Source organism: Vanellus vanellus (genome assembly GCF_965231255.1).
Source record: "Vanellus vanellus genome assembly, contig: HAP1_SCAFFOLD_1718, whole genome shotgun sequence".
In the NCBI taxonomy this organism is placed as follows: domain Eukaryota; kingdom Metazoa; phylum Chordata; class Aves; order Charadriiformes; family Charadriidae; genus Vanellus; species Vanellus vanellus.
The window spans coordinates 1,749-21,391 of record NW_028128307.1 but is presented as its reverse complement, the minus strand read 5'-3'; the positions used below and the strand labels follow the sequence as shown (position 1 = coordinate 21,391).

At 62.5% G+C, this 19,643-nt stretch overlaps 8 protein-coding genes across 8 annotated transcripts; 4 read left to right on the top strand and 4 right to left on the bottom strand.

Annotated features, from left to right (window-relative positions):
• Positions 1–784: 784 nt before the first annotated feature.
• Positions 785–1,150, top strand: LOC309684621 (scale keratin-like; the record flags this gene model as incomplete). The annotated part of the gene is made up of 1 exon (XM_082500495.1): positions 785–1,150. The coding sequence occupies one exon, from the start codon at positions 785–787 to the stop codon at positions 1,148–1,150; it is 366 nt and encodes a 121-aa protein (XP_082356621.1).
• Positions 1,151–3,711: 2,561 nt separating this feature from the next.
• On the bottom strand, positions 3,712–4,077 carry LOC309684616 (feather keratin 3-like; the record flags this gene model as incomplete). The annotated part of the gene is made up of 1 exon (XM_082500490.1): positions 3,712–4,077. One exon carries the CDS (start codon positions 4,075–4,077, stop codon positions 3,712–3,714), a length of 366 nt encoding a protein of 121 aa, XP_082356616.1.
• Positions 4,078–5,906: 1,829 nt separating this feature from the next.
• LOC309684624 (feather keratin 3-like) lies at positions 5,907–6,272 on the top strand (the record flags this gene model as incomplete). The annotated part of the gene is made up of 1 exon (XM_082500497.1): positions 5,907–6,272. One exon carries the CDS (start codon positions 5,907–5,909, stop codon positions 6,270–6,272), a length of 366 nt encoding a protein of 121 aa, XP_082356623.1.
• Positions 6,273–8,833: 2,561 nt separating this feature from the next.
• Positions 8,834–9,199, bottom strand: LOC309684626 (feather keratin 3-like; the record flags this gene model as incomplete). The annotated part of the gene is made up of 1 exon (XM_082500499.1): positions 8,834–9,199. One exon carries the CDS (start codon positions 9,197–9,199, stop codon positions 8,834–8,836), a length of 366 nt encoding a protein of 121 aa, XP_082356625.1.
• Positions 9,200–11,028: 1,829 nt separating this feature from the next.
• On the top strand, positions 11,029–11,394 carry LOC309684625 (feather keratin 3-like; the record flags this gene model as incomplete). The annotated part of the gene is made up of 1 exon (XM_082500498.1): positions 11,029–11,394. The coding sequence occupies one exon, from the start codon at positions 11,029–11,031 to the stop codon at positions 11,392–11,394; it is 366 nt and encodes a 121-aa protein (XP_082356624.1).
• A 2,561-nt stretch (positions 11,395–13,955) lies between these two features.
• On the bottom strand, positions 13,956–14,321 carry LOC309684618 (feather keratin 3-like; the record flags this gene model as incomplete). Its single annotated transcript, XM_082500492.1, has 1 exon — positions 13,956–14,321. One exon carries the CDS (start codon positions 14,319–14,321, stop codon positions 13,956–13,958), a length of 366 nt encoding a protein of 121 aa, XP_082356618.1.
• A 1,829-nt stretch (positions 14,322–16,150) lies between these two features.
• Positions 16,151–16,516, top strand: LOC309684622 (feather keratin 3-like; the record flags this gene model as incomplete). The annotated part of the gene is made up of 1 exon (XM_082500496.1): positions 16,151–16,516. One exon carries the CDS (start codon positions 16,151–16,153, stop codon positions 16,514–16,516), a length of 366 nt encoding a protein of 121 aa, XP_082356622.1.
• A 2,561-nt stretch (positions 16,517–19,077) lies between these two features.
• On the bottom strand, positions 19,078–19,443 carry LOC309684619 (feather keratin 3-like; the record flags this gene model as incomplete). The annotated part of the gene is made up of 1 exon (XM_082500493.1): positions 19,078–19,443. One exon carries the CDS (start codon positions 19,441–19,443, stop codon positions 19,078–19,080), a length of 366 nt encoding a protein of 121 aa, XP_082356619.1.
• Positions 19,444–19,643: the final 200 nt, after the last annotated feature.

Here is a 19,643-nt window from a genome sequence, read left to right as displayed (position 1 = left end):
CGTTGGCCATCGCCCCCTGCAAGCCTGGGGGAGAACCAGCCCTGGTGCTCTTCCTCGAGGTGCATGGTGCAAGGAGCACAGAGCCCACCGGGGCCCATGGGGAACAGGCTCCTGCCAGCCCTTCCCCAGCCCTGACAACCCCTCGCAAGTGTCACGGGACCCCCATGGCTGGCATCTTTCGCTGGGCAGGGGCTGCCCCATGGGTGCTGGGAGCTGTGTCTGGTGGCCCGACAGCAGCAGCCCCCATCTGGGCTGGCCCTGCTGGTGTTGGCGGCTCTCCCCCAGCAGAACTGGGATGCGGGCACGGGGCACAGATGTCACCCCAGCGCCGAGCACAAGGCCGGCAGCCAGGAGCAGCAGGAGCACGGCCCCCTCATGGAGTGGGCACCCGTGGCAGAAAGATGCCTGCTGTCCTTTAGCCCACCGAGCAGGAAGGGGAGGAAAGGCTGGGAAGCGGCATGTGGTGCTGTGGCGAGGGGATGCTGACTCAGGGAGGGGCAGGAGGAGGAGAGCCCCATCTTCCTGGCCAGGAGGGAGTGCCGCCTCTGCACATTGGCCCAGCGCGTGCTGAGCAATGGCAGGGCAGCTATAAAAGCTCTGCCTCTGCCAGGCTCTCCCAACCACTGCTCTGGCCACCTTCTCCTTGGGGAACAGGGTAAGTCTGCCAGCGCTTCTCCCCCTGGGTCCCTCCTCCGGTCCCGGCTCCTCCACCTCGGGCTCTCCCCTCTGACTCTCTCTTGCAATCTCTGCCCTCTTGCAGAGCACCATCCCAGACCGCACCAAGATGTCTTGCTACGACCTGTGCCCACCAAAGACCAGCGTCGCCGTGCCACAGCCCATCGCTGAGAGCTGCAACGATGCAGCTGTCAGCGCTGGGCCTGTGGCCACGGCCTTCATCCAGCCGCCCCCCGTGGTGGTCACCTTCCCCGGCCCCATCCTCAGCTCCTTCCCCCAGCAAGCCGTGGTGGGCTCGTCCGGAGCACCCGCCTTTGGGGGCTCCCTGGGGCTGGGGGGCCTCTACGGGGCCGGGGCCACGCAGGGCTCGGGGGGCCTCTGCACCTTTGGCAGAGCCTACGCTGCTCCCGCCTGCAGCCCTTGCGTCCTGCCCCGCTACAGCAAGAAGCTCTGGGACACCTGTGGGCCCTGCTAGACACAGCCCAGCCCCACGCGCTGCCCCCAGACCCGACGCCAATGCCACCACCACCACCCACGCAGGGCTGAGCTGGCGGGCACGCGGCACTGAGCAGTGCTGAGCAGCCCCAGCCAACGCCGGGGCAGGGGCAGTGCCGCACACCCGTGGCCCTTCCCTGCCCTCTTCTCCTGCCCTCTGCTCTCCTCCCCTGCCCTCTCCTCCCAGCTGGTGCACGGGGCACCACCTGCACCCCAAAGGCTCTGCGGGGCTCATGGGCCGAGTCCTCGGGATGCGGAATGCTGCCTCAAGGGGGCACGTGGAGCCTGAAGCGATGCTGTGGAGAAGAGCCCTCTGCCTGCCCCAGCACGGGGCATGCAGCCTCTCTGGGTCTCGCCCACCGTCTCTCTGACAATCTCTCCTGCCCCTCTGGGCACAATAAAGGTTTCCTGCATGCAAGTCCTGTCTCCCTCCCTCCTTGTTCCAAGTTCAGAATCCCCCGGTGGTTGGGGCCCGTCAGCTGTGGGAGTGGAAACACTGGTCCTGAGACTCCCAGGCCTGGTGCGGGTGGGTGGTTTGAGGAGAGCGAGGGTTCATGCAGAGGATTCTGTTTATTTTGGCTTGGACAGAGTTAATTTTCTTCAGAGTAGCCAATATGGAGCTAAGTTTTCAATTTGTTCTGAAAACGGTGTTGATAATACTGGGACATTTTCAGTATTGCTGAGCAGTGCCTGCACAGAGTCCAGGCCTTTTCTGCCTCTCCCACCACCCCGCCAACGAGTGGGATGGGGATGCACAAGAAGATGAAAGGGAACAAAGCCACGACAGCTGAACCCAGCTGACCAAAGGGATATTCCATACCTTACGATGTCATGCAGAGCAGTAGAAATCTGGGGAAGAAGAAGGAAGGGGGGAGGTGTTGGACGGATGGTGTTTGTCTTCCAAAGCAGCCTTTATGCATGATGGAGATGCCTGGGTGACCTGTTGCTGATGGGAAGTAGCGAATTAATTCCTTGTTTTGTTTTGCCTGTGTGCACGACTTCTGCTTTACTCATCAAACTGTCTTGATCTCCACCCACGAGCTTTCTCCCTTTTACCCCTCTGATTCTCTCCCATGCCACCAGATGTGGAGTGAATGAGCTGCTCTGTGGTGTTTAGTTTCCAGCGGGGTCTAAACTAGGAAAATGGTGAGGGAACAGGTAGCCTGTCTCTTCTGCGGAGAGCTTGAGAAATGTTGCGCTGTTCCTTCTGGCATCGAGGAGGCTCTGAGAGGCTTACCAATGTCCATACGGGCCTGAAGGGAAGGCATGAAGAAGATGGATCCATGCTCATTTTAGGTGAGTCCAGAGCCTGGACGAGAGGCAATGGGCACCAGGTGAAACACAGGAACTCTGCCTCAACATCCCAAAACGCTGTTTTCACTGTGAGGCTGACCGAGCACTGGCCCCGCTTGCCCTGGGAGGTTGTGGAGACCCCGTCCTTGCAGACAGGCAAAAGTGGTGTGGAGGTGGTGCTGGGCAGCTGGCTCTGGGTGGCACTGCTGGAGCTGGAGGCGGCAGAGGGACACGATGGCCTGCAAAGGCTCCTGCCACAGTACTGAGGCTGTGACTGGTGTGATTTTGTGTCTGCGGCAGAGAACAGAGGAGCATGGAGTGTGTTGGTCTGTGCTGGAGATGGGAAAGGGATGTGGAAATGGAAGGGGAAGTGGAAGGGGTAATGAAGGGAAAGTGAAGCAGAAGAGGGAAGGGGTTGAGTTAGGGGGAAGGTGGACAGGAATGGGAAGGGAATGGGAATGGAAAGGTAAAAGAAGAGGAAATGTAAGGAGAAGGTACCTAGGGTGGAAAAGGAAGGAGAAGCGGAAGGAGAAGGAGAGAAGAAGGAGTGAAAAAGGTGAAGGGGACAGGGAAAAAGAAGTGGAAGAGATTTTTTTGTCCCAGAGCCAGAGGAGAGCAGTGGAGTCACAAAGGGGCTTGAAGCCATGGCAGGAATAGCTCCCGGATGGCTCCCAGCCCCTGGGTCAGCCGCGCTCAGGCGCAGGGAGGCTGGAGGTCTGCAAACGCCCCAGGGCTGCATGTCCTGCAGGCACGGGAGCAGCCTGCGGTCAGGCAGCACCCTTGGAGATGAGCTGCAGGAGCGCGAGTGGCCAGAGGTGCCAGGGCTGGGGGCTCTCCCCAAAGGCAGCTGGGTCTGTCTCTGCTGGGGCTGAGAGATGGCCCTGGCCCGGCTGGTGGGGACCACGTGTGGGGCGAGGGAGCCCCACAGCACACGCTGGCCACAAGAGGACAAACGGAGAGGCAGGTGTGGGATGCAGGTGTGTTTTATTGCAGTGGAGAGAGACATAGAAGGAAGAGGCAGGCAGGTGTCCCCCCCAGATTCCAGAGAGCTCTTCCTTCAGGCTTCTTCCAGGCGGTGGTCCTTGGAGAGAGCAGCCAGTGCCCTACGGGATGACGATGGAGCTGAACAACTGGGCACGGGCAGGATCACGGCAGAGAGGTGTCATGGAGAGAGGGGGAGGAGGGGAGAAAGGCAAGGAGGTGTGAGGCTGAGGTGTCTCTGGGTGTCTGGGTTCTTCGGGGCTGTGTCTAGCAGGGCCCACAGGTGTCCCAGAGCTTCTTGCTGTAGCGGGGCAGGACGCAAGGGCTGCAGGCGGGAGCAGCGTAGGCTCTGCCAAAGGTGCAGAGGCCCCCCGAGCCCTGCGTGGCCCCGGCCCCGTAGAGGCCCCCCAGCCCCAGGGAGCCCCCAAAGGCGGGTGCTCCGGACGAGCCCACCACGGCTTGCTGGGGGAAGGAGCTGAGGATGGGGCCGGGGAAGGTGACCACCACGGGGGGCGGCTGGATGAAGGCCGTGGAGTCGGGGCACTGGCGCGCGCACAGCTCGTTGCAGCTCTCAGCGATGGGCTGTGGCACGGCGACGCTGGTCTTTGGTGGGCACAGGTCGTAGCAAGACATCTTGGTGTGAGAGAGCTGAGCCTGAAAGACACGGTGGGAAGGAGAGGTGTCAGGAGCGAGGAGGAGCTGCCGCGGCCGAGCAGTGCCCGGTTGTCAGGGCTGCCCTGGAGCTGGAGGGGCCAGAGCCACCGCCTGTCCCGCGCTGCCCACCGCTTGCCCTTTGCCCAGCCAGCCCTACTCAGCGCCCTGCTCTGCGCAGCCCTCGCCTTGCCCTCTCTGCGTGCACAGAGGGCACACAAGGCCTCCCCGAGAGCCCGTGCAGGGCCTGGCTCTGGCTGCCACAGCCACGGGGCTCCTTCCTCCTCGTGCCGCAGCTCAGCCCGCCCTGTCCGGCCAAGGCTGCTGCCAGCACGCCCGCTGCCGCCACAGCTCTCCTGGCCAGGGAGGCCCCACGCCGGCCCCTGCCAGACGAGGCACAGACCCACCGGCACACACCTACCCTTTTCCTGAGCAGAGCGAGGCAGGAGCAGTGGATGCCAGTGCTCGGCGAGGGCAGCCCTTTTATGCGGGGCCGGGAAGGGCGGGGAGGAGCTGGCCACGCTGGGGGCACGTGGCCCGTGGCAGAACAGCCCCTGCCTCCTCCCTGCGTGGCGTGGGGCTGTTTTGCTGACATCGTTTCCTCAGCAGCCCCAACCCGCTCTATCAGCCCCTGCAATTACCCCGCTCGCACGCTTGCCAGCTGCCACCTCATGGGCCAAACGAGCACCGCTCTCTTCATCAGCTCGCTGCGTAAGAGGGCACGCAGCGTGACAAAGGCTGAGTGACAGCACGCGGAATGCCATCGCTCTTGCCCAAGGGCTTGGTCTTGGGGTGGCCCCAAGCTTTCATTGCAGAGCCAGCAGGAAGCCCAGGGTCGTGGCGCTGGCAAAGAAGGCGGCCTTGCAAAGGGCTCCCGCATGCCAGTGTCCGCATGACGTACGTAGGGTTGCTGTTATCTGCAGAGGTTACGAAATGCCAAATCAAAGGCACTCGTCTCGGACACTGCTTGGTCAGCACCGTGCATCACTCACCAGTCCAACGTAGCCGGCCTCCAGGCGCCTGCAGGCGTTGGCCATCGCCCCCTGCAAGCCTGGGGGAGAACCAGCCCTGGTGCTCTTCCTCGAGGTGCATGGTGCAAGGAGCACAGAGCCCACCGGGGCCCATGGGGAACAGGCTCCTGCCAGCCCTTCCCCAGCCCTGACAACCCCTCGCAAGTGTCACGGGACCCCCATGGCTGGCATCTTTCGCTGGGCAGGGGCTGCCCCATGGGTGCTGGGAGCTGTGTCTGGTGGCCCGACAGCAGCAGCCCCCATCTGGGCTGGCCCTGCTGGTGTTGGCGGCTCTCCCCCAGCAGAACTGGGATGCGGGCACGGGGCACAGATGTCACCCCAGCGCCGAGCACAAGGCCGGCAGCCAGGAGCAGCAGGAGCACGGCCCCCTCATGGAGTGGGCACCCGTGGCAGAAAGATGCCTGCTGTCCTTTAGCCCACCGAGCAGGAAGGGGAGGAAAGGCTGGGAAGCGGCATGTGGTGCTGTGGCGAGGGGATGCTGACTCAGGGAGGGGCAGGAGGAGGAGAGCCCCATCTTCCTGGCCAGGAGGGAGTGCCGCCTCTGCACATTGGCCCAGCGCGTGCTGAGCAATGGCAGGGCAGCTATAAAAGCTCTGCCTCTGCCAGGCTCTCCCAACCACTGCTCTGGCCACCTTCTCCTTGGGGAACAGGGTAAGTCTGCCAGCGCTTCTCCCCCTGGGTCCCTCCTCCGGTCCCGGCTCCTCCACCTCGGGCTCTCCCCTCTGACTCTCTCTTGCAATCTCTGCCCTCTTGCAGAGCACCATCCCAGACCGCACCAAGATGTCTTGCTACGACCTGTGCCCACCAAAGACCAGCGTCGCCGTGCCACAGCCCATCGCCGAGAGCTGCAACGAGCTGTGCGCGCGCCAGTGCCCCGACTCCACGGCCTTCATCCAGCCGCCCCCCGTGGTGGTCACCTTCCCCGGCCCCATCCTCAGCTCCTTCCCCCAGCAAGCCGTGGTGGGCTCGTCCGGAGCACCCGCCTTTGGGGGCTCCCTGGGGCTGGGGGGCCTCTACGGGGCCGGGGCCACGCAGGGCTCGGGGGGCCTCTGCACCTTTGGCAGAGCCTACGCTGCTCCCGCCTGCAGCCCTTGCGTCCTGCCCCGCTACAGCAAGAAGCTCTGGGACACCTGTGGGCCCTGCTAGACACAGCCCAGCCCCACGCGCTGCCCCCAGACCCGACGCCAATGCCACCACCACCACCCACGCAGGGCTGAGCTGGCGGGCACGCGGCACTGAGCAGTGCTGAGCAGCCCCAGCCAACGCCGGGGCAGGGGCAGTGCCGCACACCCGTGGCCCTTCCCTGCCCTCTTCTCCTGCCCTCTGCTCTCCTCCCCTGCCCTCTCCTCCCAGCTGGTGCACGGGGCACCACCTGCACCCCAAAGGCTCTGCGGGGCTCATGGGCCGAGTCCTCGGGATGCGGAATGCTGCCTCAAGGGGGCACGTGGAGCCTGAAGCGATGCTGTGGAGAAGAGCCCTCTGCCTGCCCCAGCACGGGGCATGCAGCCTCTCTGGGTCTCGCCCACCGTCTCTCTGACAATCTCTCCTGCCCCTCTGGGCACAATAAAGGTTTCCTGCATGCAAGTCCTGTCTCCCTCCCTCCTTGTTCCAAGTTCAGAATCCCCCGGTGGTTGGGGCCCGTCAGCTGTGGGAGTGGAAACACTGGTCCTGAGACTCCCAGGCCTGGTGCGGGTGGGTGGTTTGAGGAGAGCGAGGGTTCATGCAGAGGATTCTGTTTATTTTGGCTTGGACAGAGTTAATTTTCTTCAGAGTAGCCAATATGGAGCTAAGTTTTCAATTTGTTCTGAAAACGGTGTTGATAATACTGGGACATTTTCAGTATTGCTGAGCAGTGCCTGCACAGAGTCCAGGCCTTTTCTGCCTCTCCCACCACCCCGCCAACGAGTGGGATGGGGATGCACAAGAAGATGAAAGGGAACAAAGCCACGACAGCTGAACCCAGCTGACCAAAGGGATATTCCATACCTTACGATGTCATGCAGAGCAGTAGAAATCTGGGGAAGAAGAAGGAAGGGGGGAGGTGTTGGACGGATGGTGTTTGTCTTCCAAAGCAGCCTTTATGCATGATGGAGATGCCTGGGTGACCTGTTGCTGATGGGAAGTAGCGAATTAATTCCTTGTTTTGTTTTGCCTGTGTGCACGACTTCTGCTTTACTCATCAAACTGTCTTGATCTCCACCCACGAGCTTTCTCCCTTTTACCCCTCTGATTCTCTCCCATGCCACCAGATGTGGAGTGAATGAGCTGCTCTGTGGTGTTTAGTTTCCAGCGGGGTCTAAACTAGGAAAATGGTGAGGGAACAGGTAGCCTGTCTCTTCTGCGGAGAGCTTGAGAAATGTTGCGCTGTTCCTTCTGGCATCGAGGAGGCTCTGAGAGGCTTACCAATGTCCATACGGGCCTGAAGGGAAGGCATGAAGAAGATGGATCCATGCTCATTTTAGGTGAGTCCAGAGCCTGGACGAGAGGCAATGGGCACCAGGTGAAACACAGGAACTCTGCCTCAACATCCCAAAACGCTGTTTTCACTGTGAGGCTGACCGAGCACTGGCCCCGCTTGCCCTGGGAGGTTGTGGAGACCCCGTCCTTGCAGACAGGCAAAAGTGGTGTGGAGGTGGTGCTGGGCAGCTGGCTCTGGGTGGCACTGCTGGAGCTGGAGGCGGCAGAGGGACACGATGGCCTGCAAAGGCTCCTGCCACAGTACTGAGGCTGTGACTGGTGTGATTTTGTGTCTGCGGCAGAGAACAGAGGAGCATGGAGTGTGTTGGTCTGTGCTGGAGATGGGAAAGGGATGTGGAAATGGAAGGGGAAGTGGAAGGGGTAATGAAGGGAAAGTGAAGCAGAAGAGGGAAGGGGTTGAGTTAGGGGGAAGGTGGACAGGAATGGGAAGGGAATGGGAATGGAAAGGTAAAAGAAGAGGAAATGTAAGGAGAAGGTACCTAGGGTGGAAAAGGAAGGAGAAGCGGAAGGAGAAGGAGAGAAGAAGGAGTGAAAAAGGTGAAGGGGACAGGGAAAAAGAAGTGGAAGAGATTTTTTTGTCCCAGAGCCAGAGGAGAGCAGTGGAGTCACAAAGGGGCTTGAAGCCATGGCAGGAATAGCTCCCGGATGGCTCCCAGCCCCTGGGTCAGCCGCGCTCAGGCGCAGGGAGGCTGGAGGTCTGCAAACGCCCCAGGGCTGCATGTCCTGCAGGCACGGGAGCAGCCTGCGGTCAGGCAGCACCCTTGGAGATGAGCTGCAGGAGCGTGAGTGGCCAGAGGTGCCAGGGCTGGGGGCTCTCCCCAAAGGCAGCTGGGTCTGTCTCTGCTGGGGCTGAGAGATGGCCCTGGCCCGGCTGGTGGGGACCACGTGTGGGGCGAGGGAGCCCCACAGCACACGCTGGCCACAAGAGGACAAACGGAGAGGCAGGTGTGGGATGCAGGTGTGTTTTATTGCAGTGGAGAGAGACATAGAAGGAAGAGGCAGGCAGGTGTCCCCCCCAGATTCCAGAGAGCTCTTCCTTCAGGCTTCTTCCAGGCGGTGGTCCTTGGAGAGAGCAGCCAGTGCCCTACGGGATGACGATGGAGCTGAACAACTGGGCACGGGCAGGATCACGGCAGAGAGGTGTCATGGAGAGAGGGGGAGGAGGGGAGAAAGGCGAGGAGGTGTGAGGCTGAGGTGTCTCTGGGTGTCTGGGTTCTTCGGGGCTGTGTCTAGCAGGGCCCACAGGTGTCCCAGAGCTTCTTGCTGTAGCGGGGCAGGACGCAAGGGCTGCAGGCGGGAGCAGCGTAGGCTCTGCCAAAGGTGCAGAGGCCCCCCGAGCCCTGCGTGGCCCCGGCCCCGTAGAGGCCCCCCAGCCCCAGGGAGCCCCCAAAGGCGGGTGCTCCGGACGAGCCCACCACGGCTTGCTGGGGGAAGGAGCTGAGGATGGGGCCGGGGAAGGTGACCACCACGGGGGGCGGCTGGATGAAGGCCGTGGAGTCGGGGCACTGGCGCGCGCACAGCTCGTTGCAGCTCTCAGCGATGGGCTGTGGCACGGCGACGCTGGTCTTTGGTGGGCACAGGTCGTAGCAAGACATCTTGGTGTGAGAGAGCTGAGCCTGAAAGACACGGTGGGAAGGAGAGGTGTCAGGAGCGAGGAGGAGCTGCCACGGCCGAGCAGTGCCCGGTTGTCAGGGCTGCCCTGGAGCTGGAGGGGCCAGAGCCACCGCCTGTCCCGCGCTGCCCACCGCTTGCCCTTTGCCCAGCCAGCCCTACTCAGCGCCCTGCTCTGCGCAGCCCTCGCCTTGCCCTCTCTGCGTGCACAGAGGGCACACAAGGCCTCCCCGAGAGCCCGTGCAGGGCCTGGCTCTGGCTGCCACAGCCACGGGGCTCCTTCCTCCTCGTGCCGCAGCTCAGCCCGCCCTGTCCGGCCAAGGCTGCTGCCAGCACGCCCGCTGCCGCCACAGCTCTCCTGGCCAGGGAGGCCCCACGCCGGCCCCTGCCAGACGAGGCACAGACCCACCGGCACACACCTACCCTTTTCCTGAGCAGAGCGAGGCAGGAGCAGTGGATGCCAGTGCTCGGCGAGGGCAGCCCTTTTATGCGGGGCCGGGGAGGGCGGGGAGGAGCTGGCCACGCTGGGGGCACGTGGCCCGTGGCAGAACAGCCCCTGCCTCCTCCCTGCGTGGCGTGGGGCTGTTTTGCTGACATCGTTTCCTCAGCAGCCCCAACCCGCTCTATCAGCCCCTGCAATTACCCCGCTCGCACGCTTGCCAGCTGCCACCTCATGGGCCAAACGAGCACCGCTCTCTTCATCAGCTCGCTGCGTAAGAGGGCACGCAGCGTGACAAAGGCTGAGTGACAGCACGCGGAATGCCATCGCTCTTGCCCAAGGGCTTGGTCTTGGGGTGGCCCCAAGCTTTCATTGCAGAGCCAGCAGGAAGCCCAGGGTCGTGGCGCTGGCAAAGAAGGCGGCCTTGCAAAGGGCTCCCGCATGCCAGTGTCCGCATGACGTACGTAGGGTTGCTGTTATCTGCAGAGGTTACGAAATGCCAAATCAAAGGCACTCGTCTCGGACACTGCTTGGTCAGCACCGTGCATCACTCACCAGTCCAACGTAGCCGGCCTCCAGGCGCCTGCAGGCGTTGGCCATCGCCCCCTGCAAGCCTGGGGGAGAACCAGCCCTGGTGCTCTTCCTCGAGGTGCATGGTGCAAGGAGCACAGAGCCCACCGGGGCCCATGGGGAACAGGCTCCTGCCAGCCCTTCCCCAGCCCTGACAACCCCTCGCAAGTGTCACGGGACCCCCATGGCTGGCATCTTTCGCTGGGCAGGGGCTGCCCCATGGGTGCTGGGAGCTGTGTCTGGTGGCCCGACAGCAGCAGCCCCCATCTGGGCTGGCCCTGCTGGTGTTGGCGGCTCTCCCCCAGCAGAACTGGGATGCGGGCACGGGGCACAGATGTCACCCCAGCGCCGAGCACAAGGCCGGCAGCCAGGAGCAGCAGGAGCACGGCCCCCTCATGGAGTGGGCACCCGTGGCAGAAAGATGCCTGCTGTCCTTTAGCCCACCGAGCAGGAAGGGGAGGAAAGGCTGGGAAGCGGCATGTGGTGCTGTGGCGAGGGGATGCTGACTCAGGGAGGGGCAGGAGGAGGAGAGCCCCATCTTCCTGGCCAGGAGGGAGTGCCGCCTCTGCACATTGGCCCAGCGCGTGCTGAGCAATGGCAGGGCAGCTATAAAAGCTCTGCCTCTGCCAGGCTCTCCCAACCACTGCTCTGGCCACCTTCTCCTTGGGGAACAGGGTAAGTCTGCCAGCGCTTCTCCCCCTGGGTCCCTCCTCCGGTCCCGGCTCCTCCACCTCGGGCTCTCCCCTCTGACTCTCTCTTGCAATCTCTGCCCTCTTGCAGAGCACCATCCCAGACCGCACCAAGATGTCTTGCTACGACCTGTGCCCACCAAAGACCAGCGTCGCCGTGCCACAGCCCATCGCCGAGAGCTGCAACGAGCTGTGCGCGCGCCAGTGCCCCGACTCCACGGCCTTCATCCAGCCGCCCCCCGTGGTGGTCACCTTCCCCGGCCCCATCCTCAGCTCCTTCCCCCAGCAAGCCGTGGTGGGCTCGTCCGGAGCACCCGCCTTTGGGGGCTCCCTGGGGCTGGGGGGCCTCTACGGGGCCGGGGCCACGCAGGGCTCGGGGGGCCTCTGCACCTTTGGCAGAGCCTACGCTGCTCCCGCCTGCAGCCCTTGCGTCCTGCCCCGCTACAGCAAGAAGCTCTGGGACACCTGTGGGCCCTGCTAGACACAGCCCAGCCCCACGCGCTGCCCCCAGACCCGACGCCAATGCCACCACCACCACCCACGCAGGGCTGAGCTGGCGGGCACGCGGCACTGAGCAGTGCTGAGCAGCCCCAGCCAACGCCGGGGCAGGGGCAGTGCCGCACACCCGTGGCCCTTCCCTGCCCTCTTCTCCTGCCCTCTGCTCTCCTCCCCTGCCCTCTCCTCCCAGCTGGTGCACGGGGCACCACCTGCACCCCAAAGGCTCTGCGGGGCTCATGGGCCGAGTCCTCGGGATGCGGAATGCTGCCTCAAGGGGGCACGTGGAGCCTGAAGCGATGCTGTGGAGAAGAGCCCTCTGCCTGCCCCAGCACGGGGCATGCAGCCTCTCTGGGTCTCGCCCACCGTCTCTCTGACAATCTCTCCTGCCCCTCTGGGCACAATAAAGGTTTCCTGCATGCAAGTCCTGTCTCCCTCCCTCCTTGTTCCAAGTTCAGAATCCCCCGGTGGTTGGGGCCCGTCAGCTGTGGGAGTGGAAACACTGGTCCTGAGACTCCCAGGCCTGGTGCGGGTGGGTGGTTTGAGGAGAGCGAGGGTTCATGCAGAGGATTCTGTTTATTTTGGCTTGGACAGAGTTAATTTTCTTCAGAGTAGCCAATATGGAGCTAAGTTTTCAATTTGTTCTGAAAACGGTGTTGATAATACTGGGACATTTTCAGTATTGCTGAGCAGTGCCTGCACAGAGTCCAGGCCTTTTCTGCCTCTCCCACCACCCCGCCAACGAGTGGGATGGGGATGCACAAGAAGATGAAAGGGAACAAAGCCACGACAGCTGAACCCAGCTGACCAAAGGGATATTCCATACCTTACGATGTCATGCAGAGCAGTAGAAATCTGGGGAAGAAGAAGGAAGGGGGGAGGTGTTGGACGGATGGTGTTTGTCTTCCAAAGCAGCCTTTATGCATGATGGAGATGCCTGGGTGACCTGTTGCTGATGGGAAGTAGCGAATTAATTCCTTGTTTTGTTTTGCCTGTGTGCACGACTTCTGCTTTACTCATCAAACTGTCTTGATCTCCACCCACGAGCTTTCTCCCTTTTACCCCTCTGATTCTCTCCCATGCCACCAGATGTGGAGTGAATGAGCTGCTCTGTGGTGTTTAGTTTCCAGCGGGGTCTAAACTAGGAAAATGGTGAGGGAACAGGTAGCCTGTCTCTTCTGCGGAGAGCTTGAGAAATGTTGCGCTGTTCCTTCTGGCATCGAGGAGGCTCTGAGAGGCTTACCAATGTCCATACGGGCCTGAAGGGAAGGCATGAAGAAGATGGATCCATGCTCATTTTAGGTGAGTCCAGAGCCTGGACGAGAGGCAATGGGCACCAGGTGAAACACAGGAACTCTGCCTCAACATCCCAAAACGCTGTTTTCACTGTGAGGCTGACCGAGCACTGGCCCCGCTTGCCCTGGGAGGTTGTGGAGACCCCGTCCTTGCAGACAGGCAAAAGTGGTGTGGAGGTGGTGCTGGGCAGCTGGCTCTGGGTGGCACTGCTGGAGCTGGAGGCGGCAGAGGGACACGATGGCCTGCAAAGGCTCCTGCCACAGTACTGAGGCTGTGACTGGTGTGATTTTGTGTCTGCGGCAGAGAACAGAGGAGCATGGAGTGTGTTGGTCTGTGCTGGAGATGGGAAAGGGATGTGGAAATGGAAGGGGAAGTGGAAGGGGTAATGAAGGGAAAGTGAAGCAGAAGAGGGAAGGGGTTGAGTTAGGGGGAAGGTGGACAGGAATGGGAAGGGAATGGGAATGGAAAGGTAAAAGAAGAGGAAATGTAAGGAGAAGGTACCTAGGGTGGAAAAGGAAGGAGAAGCGGAAGGAGAAGGAGAGAAGAAGGAGTGAAAAAGGTGAAGGGGACAGGGAAAAAGAAGTGGAAGAGATTTTTTTGTCCCAGAGCCAGAGGAGAGCAGTGGAGTCACAAAGGGGCTTGAAGCCATGGCAGGAATAGCTCCCGGATGGCTCCCAGCCCCTGGGTCAGCCGCGCTCAGGCGCAGGGAGGCTGGAGGTCTGCAAACGCCCCAGGGCTGCATGTCCTGCAGGCACGGGAGCAGCCTGCGGTCAGGCAGCACCCTTGGAGATGAGCTGCAGGAGCGCGAGTGGCCAGAGGTGCCAGGGCTGGGGGCTCTCCCCAAAGGCAGCTGGGTCTGTCTCTGCTGGGGCTGAGAGATGGCCCTGGCCCGGCTGGTGGGGACCACGTGTGGGGCGAGGGAGCCCCACAGCACACGCTGGCCACAAGAGGACAAACGGAGAGGCAGGTGTGGGATGCAGGTGTGTTTTATTGCAGTGGAGAGAGACATAGAAGGAAGAGGCAGGCAGGTGTCCCCCCCAGATTCCAGAGAGCTCTTCCTTCAGGCTTCTTCCAGGCGGTGGTCCTTGGAGAGAGCAGCCAGTGCCCTACGGGATGACGATGGAGCTGAACAACTGGGCACGGGCAGGATCACGGCAGAGAGGTGTCATGGAGAGAGGGGGAGGAGGGGAGAAAGGTGAGGAGGTGTGAGGCTGAGGTGTCTCTGGGTGTCTGGGTTCTTCGGGGCTGTGTCTAGCAGGGCCCACAGGTGTCCCAGAGCTTCTTGCTGTAGCGGGGCAGGACGCAAGGGCTGCAGGCGGGAGCAGCGTAGGCTCTGCCAAAGGTGCAGAGGCCCCCCGAGCCCTGCGTGGCCCCGGCCCCGTAGAGGCCCCCCAGCCCCAGGGAGCCCCCAAAGGCGGGTGCTCCGGACGAGCCCACCACGGCTTGCTGGGGGAAGGAGCTGAGGATGGGGCCGGGGAAGGTGACCACCACGGGGGGCGGCTGGATGAAGGCCGTGGAGTCGGGGCACTGGCGCGCGCACAGCTCGTTGCAGCTCTCAGCGATGGGCTGTGGCACGGCGACGCTGGTCTTTGGTGGGCACAGGTCGTAGCAAGACATCTTGGTGTGAGAGAGCTGAGCCTGAAAGACACGGTGGGAAGGAGAGGTGTCAGGAGCGAGGAGGAGCTGCCGCGGCCGAGCAGTGCCCGGTTGTCAGGGCTGCCCTGGAGCTGGAGGGGCCAGAGCCACCGCCTGTCCCGCGCTGCCCACCGCTTGCCCTTTGCCCAGCCAGCCCTACTCAGCGCCCTGCTCTGCGCAGCCCTCGCCTTGCCCTCTCTGCGTGCACAGAGGGCACACAAGGCCTCCCCGAGAGCCCGTGCAGGGCCTGGCTCTGGCTGCCACAGCCACGGGGCTCCTTCCTCCTCGTGCCGCAGCTCAGCCCGCCCTGTCCGGCCAAGGCTGCTGCCAGCACGCCCGCTGCCGCCACAGCTCTCCTGGCCAGGGAGGCCCCACGCCGGCCCCTGCCAGACGAGGCACAGACCCACCGGCACACACCTACCCTTTTCCTGAGCAGAGCGAGGCAGGAGCAGTGGATGCCAGTGCTCGGCGAGGGCAGCCCTTTTATGCGGGGCCGGGGAGGGCGGGGAGGAGCTGGCCACGCTGGGGGCACGTGGCCCGTGGCAGAACAGCCCCTGCCTCCTCCCTGCGTGGCGTGGGGCTGTTTTGCTGACATCGTTTCCTCAGCAGCCCCAACCCGCTCTATCAGCCCCTGCAATTACCCAGCTCGCACGCTTGCCAGCTGCCACCTCATGGGCCAAACGAGCACCGCTCTCTTCATCAGCTCGCTGCGTAAGAGGGCACGCAGCGTGACAAAGGCTGAGTGACAGCACGCGGAATGCCATCGCTCTTGCCCAAGGGCTTGGTCTTGGGGTGGCCCCAAGCTTTCATTGCAGAGCCAGCAGGAAGCCCAGGGTCGTGGCGCTGGCAAAGAAGGCGGCCTTGCAAAGGGCTCCCGCATGCCAGTGTCCGCATGACGTACGTAGGGTTGCTGTTATCTGCAGAGGTTACGAAATGCCAAATCAAAGGCACTCGTCTCGGACACTGCTTGGTCAGCACCGTGCATCACTCACCAGTCCAACGCAGCCGGCCTCCAGGCGCCTGCAGGCGTTGGCCATCGCCCCCTGCAAGCCTGGGGGAGAACCAGCCCTGGTGCTCTTCCTCGAGGTGCATGGTGCAAGGAGCACAGAGCCCACCGGGGCCCATGGGGAACAGGCTCCTGCCAGCCCTTCCCCAGCCCTGACAACCCCTCGCAAGTGTCACGGGACCCCCATGGCTGGCATCTTTCGCTGGGCAGGGGCTGCCCCATGGGTGCTGGGAGCTGTGTCTGGTGGCCCGACAGCAGCAGCCCCCATCTGGGCTGGCCCTGCTGGTGTTGGCGGCTCTCCCCCAGCAGAACTGGGATGCGGGCACGGGGCACAGATGTCACCCCAGCGCCGAGCACAAGGCCGGCAGCCAGGAGCAGCAGGAGCACGGCCCCCTCATGGAGTGGGCACCCGTGGCAGAAAGATGCCTGCTGTCCTTTAGCCCACCGAGCAGGAAGGGGAGGAAAGGCTGGGAAGCGGCATGTGGTGCTGTGGCGAGGGGATGCTGACTCAGGGAGGGGCAGGAGGAGGAGAGCCCCATCTTCCTGGCCAGGAGGGAGTGCCGCCTCTGCACATTGGCCCAGCGCGTGCTGAGCAATGGCAGGGCAGCTATAAAAGCTCTGCCTCTGCCAGGCTCTCCCAACCACTGCTCTGGCCACCTTCTCCTTGGGGAACAGGGTAAGTCTGCCAGCGCTTCTCCCCCTGGGTCCCTCCTCCGGTCCCGGCTCCTCCACCTCGGGCTCTCCCCTCTGACTCTCTCTTGCAATCTCTGCCCTCTTGCAGAGCACCATCCCAGACCGCACCAAGATGTCTTGCTACGACCTGTGCCCACCAAAGACCAGCGTCGCCGTGCCACAGCCCATCGCTGAGAGCTGCAACGAGCTGTGCGCGCGCCAGTGCCCCGACTCCACGGCCTTCATCCAGCCGCCCCCCGTGGTGGTCACCTTCCCCGGCCCCATCCTCAGCTCCTTCCCCCAGCAAGCCGTGGTGGGCTCGTCCGGAGCACCCGCCTTTGGGGGCTCCCTGGGGCTGGGGGGCCTCTACGGGGCCGGGGCCACGCAGGGCTCGGGGGGCCTCTGCACCTTTGGCAGAGCCTACGCTGCTCCCGCCTGCAGCCCTTGCGTCCTGCCCCGCTACAGCAAGAAGCTCTGGGACACCTGTGGGCCCTGCTAGACACAGCCCAGCCCCACGCGCTGCCCCCAGACCCGACGCCAATGCCACCACCACCACCCACGCAGGGCTGAGCTGGCGGGCACGCGGCACTGAGCAGTGCTGAGCAGCCCCAGCCAACGCCGGGGCAGGGGCAGTGCCGCACACCCGTGGCCCTTCCCTGCCCTCTTCTCCTGCCCTCTGCTCTCCTCCCCTGCCCTCTCCTCCCAGCTGGTGCACGGGGCACCACCTGCACCCCAAAGGCTCTGCGGGGCTCATGGGCCGAGTCCTCGGGATGCGGAATGCTGCCTCAAGGGGGCACGTGGAGCCTGAAGCGATGCTGTGGAGAAGAGCCCTCTGCCTGCCCCAGCACGGGGCATGCAGCCTCTCTGGGTCTCGCCCACCGTCTCTCTGACAATCTCTCCTGCCCCTCTGGGCACAATAAAGGTTTCCTGCATGCAAGTCCTGTCTCCCTCCCTCCTTGTTCCAAGTTCAGAATCCCCCGGTGGTTGGGGCCCGTCAGCTGTGGGAGTGGAAACACTGGTCCTGAGACTCCCAGGCCTGGTGCGGGTGGGTGGTTTGAGGAGAGCGAGGGTTCATGCAGAGGATTCTGTTTATTTTGGCTTGGACAGAGTTAATTTTCTTCAGAGTAGCCAATATGGAGCTAAGTTTTCAATTTGTTCTGAAAACGGTGTTGATAATACTGGGACATTTTCAGTATTGCTGAGCAGTGCCTGCACAGAGTCCAGGCCTTTTCTGCCTCTCCCACCACCCCGCCAACGAGTGGGATGGGGATGCACAAGAAGATGAAAGGGAACAAAGCCACGACAGCTGAACCCAGCTGACCAAAGGGATATTCCATACCTTACGATGTCATGCAGAGCAGTAGAAATCTGGGGAAGAAGAAGGAAGGGGGGAGGTGTTGGACGGATGGTGTTTGTCTTCCAAAGCAGCCTTTATGCATGATGGAGATGCCTGGGTGACCTGTTGCTGATGGGAAGTAGCGAATTAATTCCTTGTTTTGTTTTGCCTGTGTGCACGACTTCTGCTTTACTCATCAAACTGTCTTGATCTCCACCCACGAGCTTTCTCCCTTTTACCCCTCTGATTCTCTCCCATGCCACCAGATGTGGAGTGAATGAGCTGCTCTGTGGTGTTTAGTTTCCAGCGGGGTCTAAACTAGGAAAATGGTGAGGGAACAGGTAGCCTGTCTCTTCTGCGGAGAGCTTGAGAAATGTTGCGCTGTTCCTTCTGGCATCGAGGAGGCTCTGAGAGGCTTACCAATGTCCATACGGGCCTGAAGGGAAGGCATGAAGAAGATGGATCCATGCTCATTTTAGGTGAGTCCAGAGCCTGGACGAGAGGCAATGGGCACCAGGTGAAACACAGGAACTCTGCCTCAACATCCCAAAACGCTGTTTTCACTGTGAGGCTGACCGAGCACTGGCCCCGCTTGCCCTGGGAGGTTGTGGAGACCCCGTCCTTGCAGACAGGCAAAAGTGGTGTGGAGGTGGTGCTGGGCAGCTGGCTCTGGGTGGCACTGCTGGAGCTGGAGGCGGCAGAGGGACACGATGGCCTGCAAAGGCTCCTGCCACAGTACTGAGGCTGTGACTGGTGTGATTTTGTGTCTGCGGCAGAGAACAGAGGAGCATGGAGTGTGTTGGTCTGTGCTGGAGATGGGAAAGGGATGTGGAAATGGAAGGGGAAGTGGAAGGGGTAATGAAGGGAAAGTGAAGCAGAAGAGGGAAGGGGTTGAGTTAGGGGGAAGGTGGACAGGAATGGGAAGGGAATGGGAATGGAAAGGTAAAAGAAGAGGAAATGTAAGGAGAAGGTACCTAGGGTGGAAAAGGAAGGAGAAGCGGAAGGAGAAGGAGAGAAGAAGGAGTGAAAAAGGTGAAGGGGACAGGGAAAAAGAAGTGGAAGAGATTTTTTTGTCCCAGAGCCAGAGGAGAGCAGTGGAGTCACAAAGGGGCTTGAAGCCATGGCAGGAATAGCTCCCGGATGGCTCCCAGCCCCTGGGTCAGCCGCGCTCAGGCGCAGGGAGGCTGGAGGTCTGCAAACGCCCCAGGGCTGCATGTCCTGCAGGCACGGGAGCAGCCTGCGGTCAGGCAGCACCCTTGGAGATGAGCTGCAGGAGCGCGAGTGGCCAGAGGTGCCAGGGCTGGGGGCTCTCCCCAAAGGCAGCTGGGTCTGTCTCTGCTGGGGCTGAGAGATGGCCCTGGCCCGGCTGGTGGGGACCACGTGTGGGGCGAGGGAGCCCCACAGCACACGCTGGCCACAAGAGGACAAACGGAGAGGCAGGTGTGGGATGCAGGTGTGTTTTATTGCAGTGGAGAGAGACATAGAAGGAAGAGGCAGGCAGGTGTCCCCCCCAGATTCCAGAGAGCTCTTCCTTCAGGCTTCTTCCAGGCGGTGGTCCTTGGAGAGAGCAGCCAGTGCCCTACGGGATGACGATGGAGCTGAACAACTGGGCACGGGCAGGATCACGGCAGAGAGGTGTCATGGAGAGAGGGGGAGGAGGGGAGAAAGGTGAGGAGGTGTGAGGCTGAGGTGTCTCTGGGTGTCTGGGTTCTTCGGGGCTGTGTCTAGCAGGGCCCACAGGTGTCCCAGAGCTTCTTGCTGTAGCGGGGCAGGACGCAAGGGCTGCAGGCGGGAGCAGCGTAGGCTCTGCCAAAGGTGCAGAGGCCCCCCGAGCCCTGCGTGGCCCCGGCCCCGTAGAGGCCCCCCAGCCCCAGGGAGCCCCCAAAGGCGGGTGCTCCGGACGAGCCCACCACGGCTTGCTGGGGGAAGGAGCTGAGGATGGGGCCGGGGAAGGTGACCACCACGGGGGGCGGCTGGATGAAGGCCGTGGAGTCGGGGCACTGGCGCGCGCACAGCTCGTTGCAGCTCTCAGCGATGGGCTGTGGCACGGCGACGCTGGTCTTTGGTGGGCACAGGTCGTAGCAAGACATCTTGGTGTGAGAGAGCTGAGCCTGAAAGACACGGTGGGAAGGAGAGGTGTCAGGAGCGAGGAGGAGCTGCCGCGGCCGAGCAGTGCCCGGTTGTCAGGGCTGCCCTGGAGCTGGAGGGGCCAGAGCCACCGCCTGTCCCGCGCTGCCCACCGCTTGCCCTTTGCCCAGCCAGCCCTACTCAGCGCCCTGCTCTGCGCAGC